This window comes from Perna viridis, chromosome 2 (genome assembly GCF_037379345.1).
Source record: "Perna viridis isolate PV_CMFRI_1.1 ecotype Kerala chromosome 2, ASM3737934v1, whole genome shotgun sequence".
In the NCBI taxonomy this organism is placed as follows: Eukaryota; Metazoa; Mollusca; class Bivalvia; order Mytilida; family Mytilidae; genus Perna; species Perna viridis.
In genome coordinates this window covers 28183347-28200537 of record NC_142446.1, presented here as the reverse complement: position 1 = coordinate 28200537, position 17191 = coordinate 28183347, and the positions used below count along the sequence as shown (strand labels likewise).

The 17191-nt window shown below is 32.8% G+C and overlaps 2 protein-coding genes across 8 annotated transcripts in view; one reads left to right on the top strand and one right to left on the bottom strand.

Moving 5' to 3' along the window:
- Positions 1–12997, bottom strand: part of LOC148624337 (uncharacterized) — a 24529-nt gene extending 11532 nt beyond the window's left edge. For 2 of the 4 annotated variants that reach the window (XM_088567053.1, XM_088567055.1), the window contains exons 1-9: positions 12879–12996; positions 8896–9795; positions 8469–8540; positions 7449–7543; positions 4640–4667; positions 2784–3324; positions 2230–2368; positions 794–1923; positions 515–566 (exon numbers count right to left, since the gene is read on the bottom strand). In XM_088567053.1, coding sequence (XP_088423179.1) covers positions 515–566; positions 794–1923; positions 2230–2368; positions 2784–3324; positions 4640–4667; positions 7449–7543; positions 8469–8540; positions 8896–9757 — 2919 coding nt within the window. In that variant the 5' untranslated portion in view covers positions 9758–9795; positions 12879–12996. Of the gene's footprint in view, positions 1–514; positions 567–793; positions 1924–2229; positions 2369–2783; positions 3325–4639; positions 4668–7448; positions 7544–8468; positions 8541–8895; positions 9796–12567; positions 12678–12878 lie in introns of those variants that run through there. The other 2 variants (XR_015919675.1, XM_088567054.1) reach the window with 2 other exon arrangements.
- LOC148624336 (dimethyladenosine transferase 2, mitochondrial-like) overlaps positions 12970–17191 on the top strand; it is a 16675-nt gene continuing 12453 nt past the window's right edge. Inside the window, exons 1-3 of one of the 4 annotated variants that reach the window (XM_088567058.1) lie at positions 12970–13089; positions 15738–15863; positions 16885–17024. In XM_088567058.1, the coding sequence (XP_088423184.1) occupies positions 17000–17024 (25 nt within the window). In that variant the 5' untranslated portion in view covers positions 12970–13089; positions 15738–15863; positions 16885–16999. Of the gene's footprint in view, positions 13090–15737; positions 15864–16566; positions 17025–17191 lie in introns of all 4 variants that reach the window. The other 3 variants (XM_088567056.1, XM_088567057.1, XM_088567059.1) reach the window with 3 other exon arrangements.

Sequence of the window (17191 nt, the reverse complement as noted above, 5' to 3'; positions counted from 1 at the left end):
TTCTGAAGTAGTTAAGTAGGACACATTGCTATAATGTAGAGAAGATTTCTACCTAGAGAGCTATTTAAACTACTCAGTAGCCTATCAACATTTATATTGAAATTGGAACTGGTCTATTTTAACTAGCTGTAAACCATTATTTTACAAACTTAATTTAACTTTTTTATAGTCCAATAAACATTTATACATTTGTCTCCACCAACATGACCCAGGAATATCTTGACTGATTTGGACTCCTAGCAAATTGGCATTTAGGAATTGTAAACAATAATTTTGGGTCAAGTTTGGGGGGGGACTCAAAAATAACAATCAATCAATCAATCAAAAATTGAAAAAAATGATCCCAACATTTTTTTCATGTAGATTCTCATCCCCAAGTAATAATCTTTAAGATTCTACTAAAAATTCAACATATAACAGTCAATTAAAAAAATAATGCACAACATTATTGAAATTCCTTTAAAGATTGTTACAAAGAACAGTACATAAAAAAAAACAAAAAACATTGACTTACCAAACATGGATGCATAACTAATCTTCTCCATGTCTGACAAACTAATGCAGCACTATCAAATTGAAAACATAAGTTAGTTACAGAAATTCTTCAACAAATGTTGGAAAACTAAGGATATTATTATATGTTATTTCTAGCCAAGATAACTCTACTGAAAAATATTTTGAAATCACAGGTATCAAACAAAATCACTATCAGTGAATCAAGATAGAGTTACTACATGTACATTAAACCTCTGCCTTTGTCAAAAAGGACAGTATTAACAACAGTTTTACATACCTAAAAAGATCCCTAACACTAAGATATCGAAACACCTCCATCATACAATCAAATCCCCCATATAAACATTGAATGAAACAATTGGTAGGAACAATATCTGATTTAAAATGTCTTGATTTCCTTGGCTCTTCAGCTAATGTCCGACTAGAATTAGGTACAATAGTAGGAAGGTTTCCAGACTGATCACTTGTACCAGTATCTAAACTCAGAGTCTTCTCATTTGTCACTGTAACACTTAACTTAGCAGTTTCTCCAGTGTTAACTGGAAATGTGTTCTTTGGTAGAAATAACTTTAGTCCTTGTGCTGTACGGAGGAATGAAGACGGTGGCACGGTCACATGTGTATTATTTATTTTCAACGATACTGGCTGAGTTAAATTTAATCGTTTGATAACAACTGGAGGCAGAGTTAAAAGCTGTCCTTGTTTGTTCTGAGATGGGTCAACACTATTTAAGCCATTGATCTCTGGCACCATAGGAGTCACTGGCTTCTGTGTTGGAGCTGCAGTAAGACGGGGTGGTTGAAGCATCGACACTGGTGATGAGATTGACAACTTTGGAGTTGGTGCTGGTTTGTGAAAGTCCTGTACTAATGACCCTGGTAACGTAATAAGAGGAGGTTGGACAACAGGAATGGAGTTAAATACTACAGGACCTGGAACACTTGCTAAGGGCAATGTTGATCTGATGGGGGAAGATTGCCCTAACAATGGTGAAAATACCATTTGTGCAGGCACTTGATTTGGAATTGGTTTCTTTAGTCCTTCTTTGATTAGGGGATACTGGTTACTGGTTTGATTTTGATTAATGTCAGCTTTCCGTTCTAAAAAATTTCGCACATTTCCAAGCACATTGCTACTTGCTCCAGTCCCTAACTGATGGTTACTGTCATTACGATATTCAACTGGTTCTTTTTTAACCTCAACTTGATCATTTACAGTTGAATTAGAAATGACAGAATTTACAGAAGAAGCAGTAACAGCATTCGCAATGAATGTATTTAACGGGATCAAGCTAGATTTAGTAGACTTTGAAGATGTAATAGGAACCATTACTTTTGGACTGTTCATTCGACTTGATCTTGATAAACCTGTTGATCCTTGAGAAGTACAGGTCGTATTAACACATCTCTGAAAGGTAAGAAAATACAGTATAACTATGTCAGTATTCTTTCAAGACTACAGCAACTTGAAAAAGCGTGTTAACACTTTCAACACAAATCCAGGCTTTTGATTGATTTGAATAAATAGAAATCTGCCCTACATTATACCAATGTGCCCTACTTACCACTGAACACCCGTGCAATCTTTTAGACACTGTCTCTTACATGTTAATGTAAACAACTGTCATTATGGTGACCTTAACTTCAAAAGTTTACTATCCAAAGCTAAAATTCAAATATGAACTCCAAACTACTTTCAACATTCACTACCTACCAAACATAAAAATGACAGCGCTGCTGGGTTAACATTGACACACTTCGGATGGAACATACACTGACACACATTACATTGCAGTGTAGGAGGTTGTCCAGCTAGACCAGGACAATGCAAAGTACACAACTGATCAAGTTTTCTGAAAACAATCAAATAATATTGTTTCTGCCATCTTTGTTATACTCATTTGGTGCATATACATTTGTTATTAAGTATGGTTTTATTTAAACGAATTTAATTTTACAATTTACACTAACAGTACAACAGAAGTGAGTGATTCATTCTTAGACTCCTATTTTTCAAGTATGTACTAATAATTTCCTTCACTTGAGATTTTTTCAACCGCTTTCAATTAAGTACAGATAATACTAACATATTTTTACTAAGTACATAGGAGTACTTTTGTTCTTTTCATTAATTTTTTTGTTATCTCAAAGCATCACAATAACTGTTCAAGTATTTGTTAAACAGAACATATACTGTTAATACCCAGTACATATTAAGCTTGTCTATGAAAGAGTAATCAAGGAACCAAAATCTTATTGTATGATTACCCATCAGGACTGGATACTGTTGGTTTGAAAGACTTCTGTGTTGTACTTTTTCTTGCAGTTGCTTTGGATTTTTTTCTTGGAGGTGAAACAGAAGGGGAGACTCTTGTTTCCTCTATACTAGGTGGGCATTCTGGGAAGGAAGCCTCTTTCTCCTTCTCCTGTTCACTCCGTTCCTCTGGATCAATTGGTTCTGTCTTTATCTGAAACTGCATCTCTGAGAGTAATGGAACTGCCTTGTTTTCCTTACCCTCTTCATTATGTGTGACCATGGACTTTGACTCACTTTTTTGCTTTTTGCTGGTTCCAAATGAAATTCTTCTTTTCCTTCCTCTTGGAGATTTCTTCACCTTAGATGGACTTCCAGTAAAAGGTATGGCAGGTTCATCTGAATCTTTTTCAATCACAATTTGGGGTTTTTTCTTACTACTATAAAATGTTGATTTACCTGCATTTCTAACAGTTTCAAAAGGTGGCTCACTTATTGGCGTTTTTATAAATGAGAAATTACTTTCTGTTAGATTCCCACTTGTCTTTCCTCTCACTGCAAAGATAACAGTAGACACAAATCAATTTTAATAGATTCTTGTCTGTTTGTCTTAGTTTTATAATTGGTATTATTACTTAAAGAAACCCCACCTTTTACTACATAACGACATAAACAAGACTAATCACATGTCTGGACCAGCATCAAAACCATATATTTGTCAGCACACAGTATGCATGAACACTGAGCAAAGATGAATAAAGAGATATGGTTGAATACACTTCTGAAAATGGCTAAGTTAAACAGAAAAAGAGGGATATTGTTGGTTATTTTCAAAACTATCTCATCCTTTTTTCATCTAGAAAATATGCATCATTTTTGGGAAACTTGGAATAACCATACAAAATTCTATAGATGATGTGAAAGAGACACCTAATCAATGTAATTTGGAACAGAAACATCATATGTCACCATATGACTACCAATTGGGAAATAATTTATCTTAATTACAATCATCTTTTAGCCATTTTTGGGACAAATTGAGAAACTTTCAAAAGGGGAAACAGTCTTATTTCAGAAGTAATTTAAGGAAACAATATCACTGAAGCATCATATCAAATACTTGTTGAATATGTTCATGACAGGAGATGCAAATCTTCAATATGTACATAAACACTGTGCAAAGTTTGAATAATACTGGTTCAGTATTTTTTTGGAGTTACGAATTACACAGAGGAGGTACTATCCACAACAAAGACATGAAAAATATGTGTAAGTCCAGTTCAACATACACAAAATGTAGGAAGTATAATCAAATTTATTAATTATAGGAAGTGATCATTTTCCATAAATAGATATACTGGTATGTACAGTTTTTAGAGTCACAGGTTACATAAAGTAGGTATCCCTAAGTCAAGTGGCTCACTTATGAAGGTACAAGTAAAAAACACTAAAACTTATAAAAAATAGTTTCAGTTTACATCCTTTCTGAATGATTTTGAAATGTGAAATTCAGCTTGCAAAAAAAATAATCAGGAATGTTTTCAGAACACAAAAACTGAGAGTGCCAATTATAATTATTTTTTTTTATAATATTGGTTTTCTCAATATATACAATGTATTTTTTTTTAATTTACAATGACTCTTCACTATTTGTAAATTGCATATTGTTGTTTCAAACATCTTTGAATAATATTTGTACCAGAATATAAAGTATTGTAAGGTTTTGCCAGAACATAGGCAATGAGTGAAAAATATTATTTCACATCTATATTTTTGAAAGTTTCTAAATTTCTAAAAATTCACCAGTACATGCACCATTATAATGTCAATATATCACTAATTCACTTTACAAATACTTCTTGATACTTACAGTAATTGGATACTTCAACCATTGACCTCTGAAAGAAACATAAATATATAATTAGGTTGTTCTCTAAAATAATAAGACATAATGAGACATGAATGTCATTTATACTACTTATTTTATGGGAAACATTATACATGAAAAAACACTAACATCCATTACTGTGTACCCTGTTGTAACTTAGGCCTATTCAAAATTAGTTAAGACAGTCTAATGGTAACCCACATGATTAATTTCAAAATCCTACAATCAAAGGAAAATTAAAAGCTTGCTGAGTGCAATACAATGGGACAGCTCCAAGTTGAACTTGGGACAACTGTGGACACAATATTAGTTATTGACACAAAGTTCTGCTTCAGGGTGCTTTCATAAATCACTTTGTATCTCATTACTTCAAAAACAGTAAATAATAGAATAAATTTACTCCGCATACTTTTTTAACTGCACCAAAAATAACAAGAAGCTCACAAGAGCCTGTATTGCTGACCTGTTCAGTATTACCATATTCAACTCTCTATATCATTGTGTATTTATAATAAAAATTTAAGTGAATTGTATACAAATCCAGCAACTTTGGTTTTCTGAATAACAGTAATAAAATGGGAAAATCGTCAAAAGTGCATTTTCAGGGGATAACAATCCATGAAAAAACAAGAGGCTCCCAGGAGCCTGAATTGCTCGCCTTTTTTAATTTTTGCCTTTCAAGGGTAATAACTATAAATAAGGAGTTGTCCGACAAATAAGACATTTCATCAGGATCATTTCATCAATTCAAACTTTCTTTCTATCTATTATAGTTTTCATGATATTGGCTGAAAACTTCTAACAAGAAACTCCCAGGAGCCTGAATTGCACACCTGGTTCAGTTTTTGCTTTTCAAGGTCAATAATTCTACCAAGGAGTTGTCAAACAATTTTGACTCACAAAGACTTTGGTAGGACTTATCATAAGGATCATTTCACCAATTTGAAAATTTCTTTCTATCTATTACAGTTTTCAGGATATTGATGAAAAACTGCTAAAAACATTTTTTCCCTTCAAGGGCAATAACTCGAACAAGGAGTCATCCCACAACTGATTTTATGCAAACCTTTGTAGGCCTTAAGATAAGGATTATCAGCAGTAAAAAGAATTTGGTTAAACCTTTCTGACTGACCCCTATGTTCCATTTTAAATAACGGCTATGTTTTTCAATGTATCGAAATTCCCAACATTAGTTCTAATGGGGTACATAGAATACCCTACAGAATGTTCAAACCAAGTTTGGTTCAAACTGGTCCGGTAGTTTCAGAAAAGAGGAATTTTGAAAAAAATAACATTGAAAATAGGGAAAAAAAGGTTGAAAAAGGACAATAACTCTAACATGGCATAGGATCTCACTAACCACTTCTATCATTTCCATTACTTTATGTGTTAAACAAGTAATTTTAAATGTTTCACTGTGAATTCCCAGGACAAATGACACCTTAAAGTTGCATACCATTGTGAAGCTTGGAAAATAAGGCTTTCAAAATCATTATTCTAATGATGTGATGACCATAGAAATTCTTCACAAAATTCACTTGAATAAAAATACTGAAAATCAACATTTTCACCTTTTCTGCTAAATGACAGCATAGAGGCAAATTACTCTCACATGTAAACAATATTCATACACTTTTGTAGCAAATTACAAATAAGATTTTAAAGTACACATTCTCAGCTTTATTTTAACTACTTTTGATCAAAATACACACAAATAATGCACTTACAATGCATATTTCTAGGTTCAGTGTGTTTTTGGTACTACATAGGGGGTAGGCCATTTGACCCGGAAGTGGTTAGTGAGACTAAACTAATTAAAAAGAAAATTTTGACCAGAGATATATCTCATCAAGCTGAACACTTCTTATCTCATGTCAGATTTGGCAAAAACTAACAGTTATGGAGATATACATTGTATGTAGAAACCTTTGTCTGGCCCCTTCGTTTTATTTTTAGTAACAATGGCTATATTTTTCCATGGATCAAAAATCACCACATCAGTTCTATGCAGAATACCCTAAGGAACATTCATACCAAGTTTCGTTTCAATTGGTCAAGTAATGTCAGAGAAAATTTTTAAGAGATGAAACATTAAAAAGAGAATAAAAACTCCAACATGGCTTCACAGATTCAAAAGACAATTTGATCACAAATAGATATTATCATGCTGAACACTTTCACCTATGTCAAAATTTGGCTACACCTAACGGTTATGGAGTTATATATGCGAAAAACTTCCGTCTGACCCCATTGTTTTATTTTTAGTAACAGTGGCCATGTTTCTGACAGATCAAAAATCCTCACATCAGTTCTATGCACAATACCTTAAAGAACATTCATACTAAGTTTGGTTCTAATTGATTCAGTAGTTTTCAGAGCAGAAGAGTTTTGAAAATTTGTTAATGATGATGACAGACACCAAGTGATTGCAATAGCTGAAATGGCCAGGTTAGCTAAAAATGCCAAAAATAAAACCAAGTTTGATTACATTCAAAGAGCAAAAAATATGGAATCTGATCTTAAATTCAAAGCTAGAGTGCATAACAACCCTGTTAAGCAACTACAAATGTAATTGACTTGAGATCATCTACCCACATGCAAAGTATCAAAAATGTATCATAAAAGACAAAATAGTAATAGCACAGATACAATTTGTAACATAAAAAAAACCCCCAAAAAATGGAAAATTTTATCTAAAGCCCATAGTTTAAGGTAAAAAATCATCAACCTTCAAATTCAGAACTTTAAAGCATACAATTTTTTTCTGTAGCTACAGTAACTTTTTACTCACCAGCTTTTTACCAGTAGGCGGTTTATAGTAAACATCTGCTGGTCGTTTCTTATTGTCATCATAAGTATTTCTGACAACAATTTCTCTATGCCATCCTGAAGTTTAAGTAAATAAAATACTACAAATAGGTTGAAAGCACAAAAAAATTAGCAATATTGTACTGGTAACTAATAATAAAATGCTTCAAAGTGCACAGCTTGATACATATATGATAGCAGAGGTCAAACCCTGAACAGTTGGAGCAAGTATGGACACACTATTTAAGCTTGACACAGCTTTGAATTTTTATTCCCAAAAAAAAATTGACACTGGGTAAGAGTGTGACTAGAATTAAAGTCACCAATTTTTTGGCCCCAAAATCTTGATAGGTTGAAGTCACAACCTCCAAAATTAACCCCAGCCTTATTTCAGTGGCATGGCACCTTGTGGCACAATGTTAGAAATCCATTCGCTTCTAGTCAAGTTATTGTCCAGACATCTACCAGTACATTAATAAAAAAAAAATAAAGCATTTTGAGAGAAGTTGCACTTTCAAAGTTTTAATATTTATAACCCCTTAACTTAGAATATCTCTATTTGCAGGCATCAAACAATAATTATCTTCATTGAAAATATCCATACAAGAAGCTTCCTATACTATTGAACAGTTTAAAAGAACTTACAAGATAAGTGGAAAGATGAACAAATGGACAAACAGAGACGGACAGACAGGATGATTCCTATTTTCCTCCAAATGTTTTTTTTTACAGGCGGTATAAACAGTAAAAATATGAGGCAAAATTATGTTGGCCTCTTAAATTAGCAGGTCTTTTTTTTTTTTTTAATTTCCCTATTATATGCAACCAAAGATTCCCGACTTTTTTGTCAACTTGTGATATTTTGGGTTTGGTTGACATCAACTTTTGATCATTATATACTAAAACTTGGATGCCAAGATAACCAATATTGTCATTTTGAATATGATGGAGATGCATAAACAAATATTGAGAAGAAGGTACACAGGCAGTATTAGGAACTTACCATATTCTCCAGGAAGTTCCAATGCTTTCACGTCAAGATGAGGATACTTGGGTTTCTTCAAAGGTGTACATACTGCAATAGAAAATATTATATGTCTTAGTAGATGTTTAAAAATCATGTGACAATTAAACATGTGGATAATTATGTTTTTATTCAGTTTGACTGTAACATGTAGCATGTTCAATAGAATGATATGTATTGAAAGACAGAAGTTTCACTGTATCCCCCTTTTCAAATAAAAAGTTTGCTTTTAAAGTATACTGTAACTTGCCTCCATATTCAGACAACTTGAAACTCTATAAATTTATTTTTTTCAATTTAAGTGTCTTGCACATCTAGACATTGTACTGAAATACACATACTCCCTTACTGAGAAAAAAAAAATGATTATGGTAAGTCTAAAATAAAATGACATAGCCACACCAACCTTTTTGAATTTGATTAGAATTTGATGCCAGCTGTTGAGTCTGTTTAGCTTTGGAATCTTTTATATATTTTTGGGCACGATCACTAATACTGGGGTCATAATCTGGGTCATCATCCATGCTTGAAGTGTATATACTGTCAGTTCTAGGAGTCCTACTTCTCTTGCCTCTCCCAAGAACATCTTCAGCCTTGATTATATCTTTGTCATCAATAACTATTCCAGCATCATCATCAACCATACTGCCATCTAAGTCAGCTGGTATTTGCGTTAAAAACTTGCTGAATTCGTTTTCCCCAGTAGACAAATCTAAGGTCTTATTTTCTGTAGTGCCTTCTGTTTGAAGATCAAGTGTATCACAGGTTTTATTTAAGGGCACTTCTTCATCTTTATCCATTTCTTTACAGTTTTTCTTATCTTGATCGGTTGTAGTTAATTCCTCATTCCTTTCAACAGCTTCAGTGGATATACCTAACTTCTCACCTGTCACACAATCCAATTTTTCATGAGAATTTTCACCCTGTTCTGTATTTCTTTTAGTTCCATCAACTTCATCACCTAAACAACTTTCATTGACATCATTGTCAGTATCCATTTCAGCATCTTCATTCATGCCTGCTACAGAAGACTTATTAGTAGTCTGTAATTCTGGTACAGTCTCCATTCCAGATATTGTATTTGATGATTCTGTTTCCTCATGTTTATCCTCAGAAATATGGTTATCATTACCTACAGGTTCAGCATTAGATGATGGCATATCATCTATAATAGCACTACTTTCAGTTTGTTGATCCATTCCATCTACAGAGTCATTAGCACTACTGCCATTATCATCTGCTGCTGATGAAACTTCAAGGGAGGACATTTTACCACTTTGATTAACATGGGTTCTGCATTCAATTACTGAAATTTTTTTATAAAAAAGTCACAAAAACATATGACCAATTAAACAATCATCTAGCTTCTACAAGAACAAATAATCAGCATGTTCAATTTTTATAGTAACAAGCTGACAAAAAGAATACCCACATGCTTCAAGTGGATTTAAAATGTACATGTAGATGTCAAATCATTAAGTTGAAAAAAAATCCTCTTGCAGTGACCATACACTGATATCTTTATACACACATGTGCATGTACATTAGGCCCTATCTTCCTACAACATTTTCATTGAAATCTGTTGAGCAGTTTAAGAATAGTTGCCTTTTAAAGGTTTTATACCATGTAAAACATTTAAGTTGGGTCATCCCCCTTAGCAGGCAAAAGACAATATTTTTCTTCTTATATCAACTCAGGCATATATACAGTACATGCCTAACCTTCCTATAAAATTTCATAATTTATTCATCAATAAAGGAGTGCTTACAAAAAAGGGGACAGGGTGATCGAAACAATTTCGATATGAGTGACAGACTTGTAAAAACAGTCTGGTGACAGACTTGTAAAAACAGTCTGATGACACATTTTGTTTCTGATAGTTTTAATAATTGAACGGCTTTACCAGAAATAAAAGAAACTACATTTGTAATTGCAGGTCCCAAGCCATCTAGATAAATGTTTACATAAGAGTTGCAAAGTAGAAGCCCTTAATAAGGACTGCAAACATTGTCAGTAAAAATTATAAGTTACAATATGTTGTCCAAACGAGAATGAGATGGCAACCCAAGCCATCCGTTTTTGACCCCTAAAAATGCTTCAAGTTAACTCTGAGACATATGTTTCAAATACAACCTACATACATCTTCATTTTAATGCTAAGTTTTGTTAAATCATTTCAAACTTTAATTGATGCCGACCAATGTTAACTCCCGTATAAAAATAATCCCTTGATGAACCTCCCACATAGTTGTCTATTTTAAAAAATTTAAATGAACACATTGTATACATTGTCTTTGATGTGTGTCTGGTCATTAAATGGACTGCAATTAATTATAACTCAATACAGGACAGTTATGAAGTGTGTATCAACGATAAATGTCTTTTCACAATTTTCATGATATATTTGTCAATCATTAACACCATGTGCTAATTGTCTCAACTGCTGTTTTATTGTGCTGACAGCTTGGATTAAAGCTGGACAAATCAACTATTGATTCGTACTACTTGGTAGATTTTGGCAACTGGATTGAGAATTTTCACTGGGGCATGTCTCAAAACTTCAAAAATTAAACATTCAAGTTTTTGATCCAAATCGAGAACCACTGTAATCGCCTCTTCAAAGTCTGCTTTAAAATTTACGCCGTTAGCTATTTGTTCAAGACTGACACTTTTATCAAAGGTCAAACTATCAGGATGTATTCAAACACATCTTAAAGATCTTTCCATGCGAATTTCGTCGGGAAATTGTTAAGTACAAAAATGTATATTAATAACAAATGGCACAAATTTTGAAGTGTTCCTGTATTTTATTTTGACAGAGGAACAGAACCTAAAGACTCAGCCTCATTGGGCCAATCATCCATTAAAATCACATTGATTAAGTAAGTCTAAACAACCCTTTAAAAAAGATCAATTACAAGACTTTCCCAGCATTTTCGAGGGATTGAGAAATGGCTAAAAGAACGTTGGTGCCCAGATCTCGGCCAGGCCCTTCAAATCGGGTCTGACAGTGAATGGCAAACAAACATATTTTTAATTTAGGCCTTAACAAACAGAATTTATAATGTCCAAGCTGGGTGGGTGTTACACTCATATTTCACTGATAAAAAATACCGTCAAAGATTTGGCAATAAAACAATTTGGGTTGTGCCCTTCAAATCTGGTCGTTCAGTGAATGGCAAACAAGCATATTTTTAATTTAGGTCTTAACAACCAGAATATACATGTACAATGTCCAAGCTGGGTGGGTGTAACACTCATATTTCACTGATAAAAAATCAGAATGACAGTGTTTCACCTACTAACACAGATTTAAAACTCTGACTAGAGTGTTGGAGAAACAAATGTCCCTGAGTGTACTGTAAGTGTACATTGTAGCTAGGTGACTTTTCGTAACTGGCTTAGGTTAACTTACATAGAACCCAAAATCTGTTACCGCTATATCTTACATGTATTTAATTTATTCATAAAAAATCTTTTAAATGATCTTTTAAAGAATGAATCCTGGGCATTTTAAATTTCATTTGTATTTTAAAAGATATTTACATGTACGATGAAAAACCATGATTTTTCTATCTGGACATATTGACTTGATAGTTCGAAATGGCTTCCAGTCAGTTTAAATTTCTGCAATTTACTTATCAAATTTAAATGACATCACACCAAAAATAATATTTATCTTCATCAACTAATATTGTGTCTTTGCAATGTGTTCATGTAAATTGTAATGTACATTTGGAGACTGAGGACACCGACTTCAGCCACCCCGTCTATCAATTAATATTGGACGTCTGGGACAAAGCTTTTTAGACTCCTACCACGCCCAAACTAGCCATTTTGAACAGGATTGGTTTGGTCTACAAAATGCTTAAACTTGATGACCGTTCAAGTCACATGGTTCAAGTCTTGCAAAAGCTAGTTACTTTGTTCCGCAGAGAAAAATATGTTAACGTGAAAATTTTAATAATTATACGAAGTGTCGTTAACTCGAGAACAATATCTATCTAAGTTATATGTTAAAATGGGCAACATCTATGAAATACGTAGAAATTAACTATGATGATGGATACAACTTACTCAGTTGTACACATAAAATGGCTGCCAAGATCAATATCTAAAAATAGAAACTGAAACACTAACGCCACCTAATGCATCTTTTTAGATTTATCTTGACTAAAGAATTTGTGAAAGAAGTTCAAAAAGAAAATTCTCAGCATCAATGTAGTCATGAGCATAGTGATATTCACACAGCGAAGCGTAAGCTATGAAGAGAATGAGATCGAACAATCATCCGACTATCAAAGCGGAGTTGTTACCACGTGGGGCATAGCATTGAAAGTATAAACCCTATATATTCAAATCTCAAACTGCAAAAATGTGAATTTTACCTGATTAAAACACAATGCCATGCATTTCAAAAGAACATTCGTGGTTACTTCTGCGGCTAACAAACGTATTTGAAAAGTTGCTTCCCCTTGGAATTCTAACAACCATTCCAGTTGCGGATTTTTCCGGGTCAACACAATTTTGCGTTCACTTACTAAGTCCCTGGTAGAACTGACCATCTATGCCATTATAGCGTTAGAATACAGATAATTGGTATAATTGAAAATTAACCCCAAAGGAAGATCAGTCAATTATATGCAGCCATTTTTTACCACACATGCTTGAAATCTTATCTGAATAATATTGCTGCTCGCTATGTTATATAGAGTAATCCCTTATCATGGGTTTCAGCGACGGAGATATTTTTTTCAGACTAAAAAATATCTCCAGCGTCGACTCCCTAAAGGAATTATAGGAAAAAGGAGATGAAAATGATTTTAATTCCAAATTATAAGGACCCATATGAGGCATGGTTGGCCGTATATAATCATGATTCATATAAAATAGAGTAGCTCCTCGTCCACGCATTCATGGACAGGGAGCTTTTTCAGGCTAATTGTCCACACATCTGGTTTGCATCAAAACATATAGAATCGTGATGGAAATGCTTGATTCGTTACAGAAATATTGTTGATATTAGCAAACTGTGATCACACTTGATAAACTGGACAGTTTTATATTCGTGTTATATACTACATCACTGATGATCAGATACTATTAAATGACTATTGTATTTGTATCATTTTGCATGTATTTGTATAAATGAATTTCTCACAATTTCTTCATTCAGTAATGACGTAAATGAAGCATTTCTGTCATGATTCCATGTGTTATTGACTCAAACTGGATGTGTGGACGATTAGCTTGTAGAGGCTCCGCATCTTTGAATACATGGACGAGCAGCCACTGCCTATAAAATACATATAACTTCATGCAATACACAAAACACATATCACTAAAATTTGTAATGACAATGACACATTTGTTATGAAACCTGGAATACATCCTGGTAATGACAGGAACCTCATTCACTGACTTGTAAACTGCTACATTCAAGATGTAAAGAACTTAAGTTGACCATGCCTAACAATAAAAGTACTTGTACTTCTTTTCTTGATTAAATATTACCAAAGAAAATGGAAACCTCCATCCTAAAATTCATGACCAAAGATATGATTTTGATTTTCCTATTGTTAATTTTCAATTGTGACATTTCTGAAGCTCCATACTATGTTTTTACATTTCATAACTGGTTCATTTTGCTTGTATTTGAAATAAAGTGTCAGCTTTTAATGAATGCATCAGATTGCTAACAGAAAATCTGTTGTTCCAGGGTTATCAATATCACAATTTACTAAATTTTTCATTATTACAAACTTTTGATACAAAAATAGAAAAAAAATGTAGCACTTGCAGGTGCTTAATTAAAAGTGGTCTTGCTAACCCAGTTTTTCACTGAAACAGTCAATAAGGCACATCCTTTAAACTAAATCCAACAGATTTATCAACTGCCCTTAATAGATTTATTAATTTTCAAATTATTTTCATTACTTCAAAACTTAATTGTTTTCACAAACAGAAATTTGACCCCATAATTGCATCCTCATGTAAAAACTAAGTCATTTTTGAGTGCTTCATCAAATCTTGCCTATTTAGTACTTGACATACTATTCAAAATCCAGTCAACTGGAACTGTGGTGACCATATTTTTTAATGCTGGTGATTTTGATGATAATATCATTCTGTTATCATGTTCTGAGCTAGTTTTTAGTTACTGCAAACATTCCTAATTGGATATCTCATTTTGTCTTTATGGTTTATGTTGAGGTATTCCATGCGAGAATAGGATGTATTATTGAATGAAGTTTATGATGTGTTTGTTGTTTCAGTTCATTTTTGACCTTACATTTAAAGGGGAATGGTTAAGGCCTTATAAAACTAGTTTAACCCCACCACAGATTTCATGCCCCTGTCCACAGTCAGGAAAGGCTTTGTCATTAATTTGTCTTTGTGTCATTATTTTACTTTTTAGTTTATTTTGAAGAATTGTCATTGTTCTGTTAGCATGGATTTTATCACTTTTGTTGTCTTGGCCTTTCAGAGCTTGCCTAAAAATGTTCTTACACTGTGGAAGACCCTTTAGTGACCTCTGAATATATTTGTTATTTTGTGTATAGGTTATACACTGGTGCATTTGTTGCATTTCACTTTTGTTGGTTTAAGTATAGTGGGAATTTTCTTTGTTGGAGATATAGACCTGTGCTAAAGTCAACAAACATTACATTTCCCCATACTTACAAAATAAGAATTTTGAAAATGCAATAAAGGGACAGAGAAGTTAGGTACAAAACAACAGTAAACTATCAGAAACTTAAATATGACATACAAAAAATTAAAAGTAAATGAAAAATATTGACTCTACTTAAATTCATAACAATTTGATCAAGTGTATCATTAGGTGTAGACACATCTGGTGAGTTGCTGATTTTATAGCAACAGATGGATGATTACCTTAGATAAAAAGAAAAATTGAGAGAATGCAATGTTTATCACATATATTTTTTTCAGTAGATTTGAATGGTGGATAAGGGTGACAAAGTACAGAAAAAATTTTCGTGCTTAATTTTTTTTTGAGTGTGTTTACTTGTATTTAAAAGCAGTAAATTGAGAATATGAATATAAGTAAGTTTTGGAAATGTTCAAATTTATTCATTTATCATTTTTAATAGAGCAATGAAGAAAATTTTAGACATATCCAAAAGGTTATTAGTAAAAGATAAAAAAAGGGAGGGGGAGAATTAACATTCCAAATAATTAACTACCAGTCGTTAAAACTTTATTTATATATTTACTGTTTACAGCTGAAGCCTGCCCTGAGGATTTCCTTGTTATTCATTGAAGACCAATGGGTGGCCTTGGGCTGACATTTCAGGGTTTGACACTTCCTTTTCTTGCTTAAAAGCCCACAGGACTTTCTGATATATAAAGTAGGTAATCCTCAAAAATATTTTGTGGTCCTATCTGTAGAACTAATAAAATTTCAAAAAATAATTGAGGTAGCCCAAAGGACTATCAATTAAAATTTCGAGGAGTCCTCTCTAAAATTATATAGGCACAGGACTATCAAACCACTATTACTACAGTGTTAATGTCTAACTTTGCATTTTCATCCCGGTGGGGTTGTTGTCTCTTTGACATATTCACCATATCTATTCTCGTATGTTAAGATAAAAATACTAATTCGTGTGCCATTTTTGGCATATACACTCTATTTTTTAATATGTTGTACTGTTTTTGTGGATGGCCCAAAATAGCAATTTGTAGATGCAGATCTGGGTCACCGAGGCTAGTGATCTACAACTAATGAAAATTCAGAAAATTTTGGCTGAGTTTGCCTAACCTTTGGACTAACAAACTTTGTGACTTAATAATCCTTTGTATCAGTAGAAATTTGGACTAATGAGTCTTCAAAATAATGAAACTTTCATCTGTCCTATTTACTTCTTTATTATGGTCACTTGCTATTTAAAAAAAAAAAAAATGAGGTGATATTTTTACATTTGAGTTACAATTACCTACTTGCCAACAAAGTTTTAAAAGATTATAGTAATGCTATATGCTATACAATGTATTTTTCGTCTGCGCTGTAAATTTCAAAAACATGGATTAAACATCATTTTTTACTTACAGTGATATTACAATGTTGGGCTTCCATAAAACAATCAAGATGAAAAGTCACCTTGGAATAGCATGGAGAAATAATGTGCTGAAAAATCAAATATGTCAAAATTGTGGAAATCCATATGCAAGTTCAGAGATTAGATTTAAATGCTATTTTAGTAATTCATCTACAGATTTTATTTTTGCCCAGTGTTATCTTAGAGTTATTTTTTTTAAGAGGACATCTTTAGATATCTATAAGTTTTGGACCTTTACAAAATATTCTAAACATGCACAGTGGTATAGATTTCCCAACAAACATTCAAACAGACACTTTTCAACCAGCAGATCTAATGATAATCAAGCTAGACAATTAAAAACTAAAGGAGTGTTTAATGAAGAATCAGGAATCAAGGATACAACAACATGTAAAGAATCAAAAGTCAAGAAGGATGGTGGCTACATGTTTTCTGATAAAGCTAGAGCAGGTATTAAAAAAAGAAATCTCTTGGTCCTTTAAATTAGTTTATATAATTTTTGTTACACTTTGAAAATACACAATTTAATAGAAGCATGGAAGCTTTGAATTGAGTCAAACTAACAAGGGTTGTTATTGCTAAATATTGAGCGTTTGCCAAAAATATCAATTTGGTAC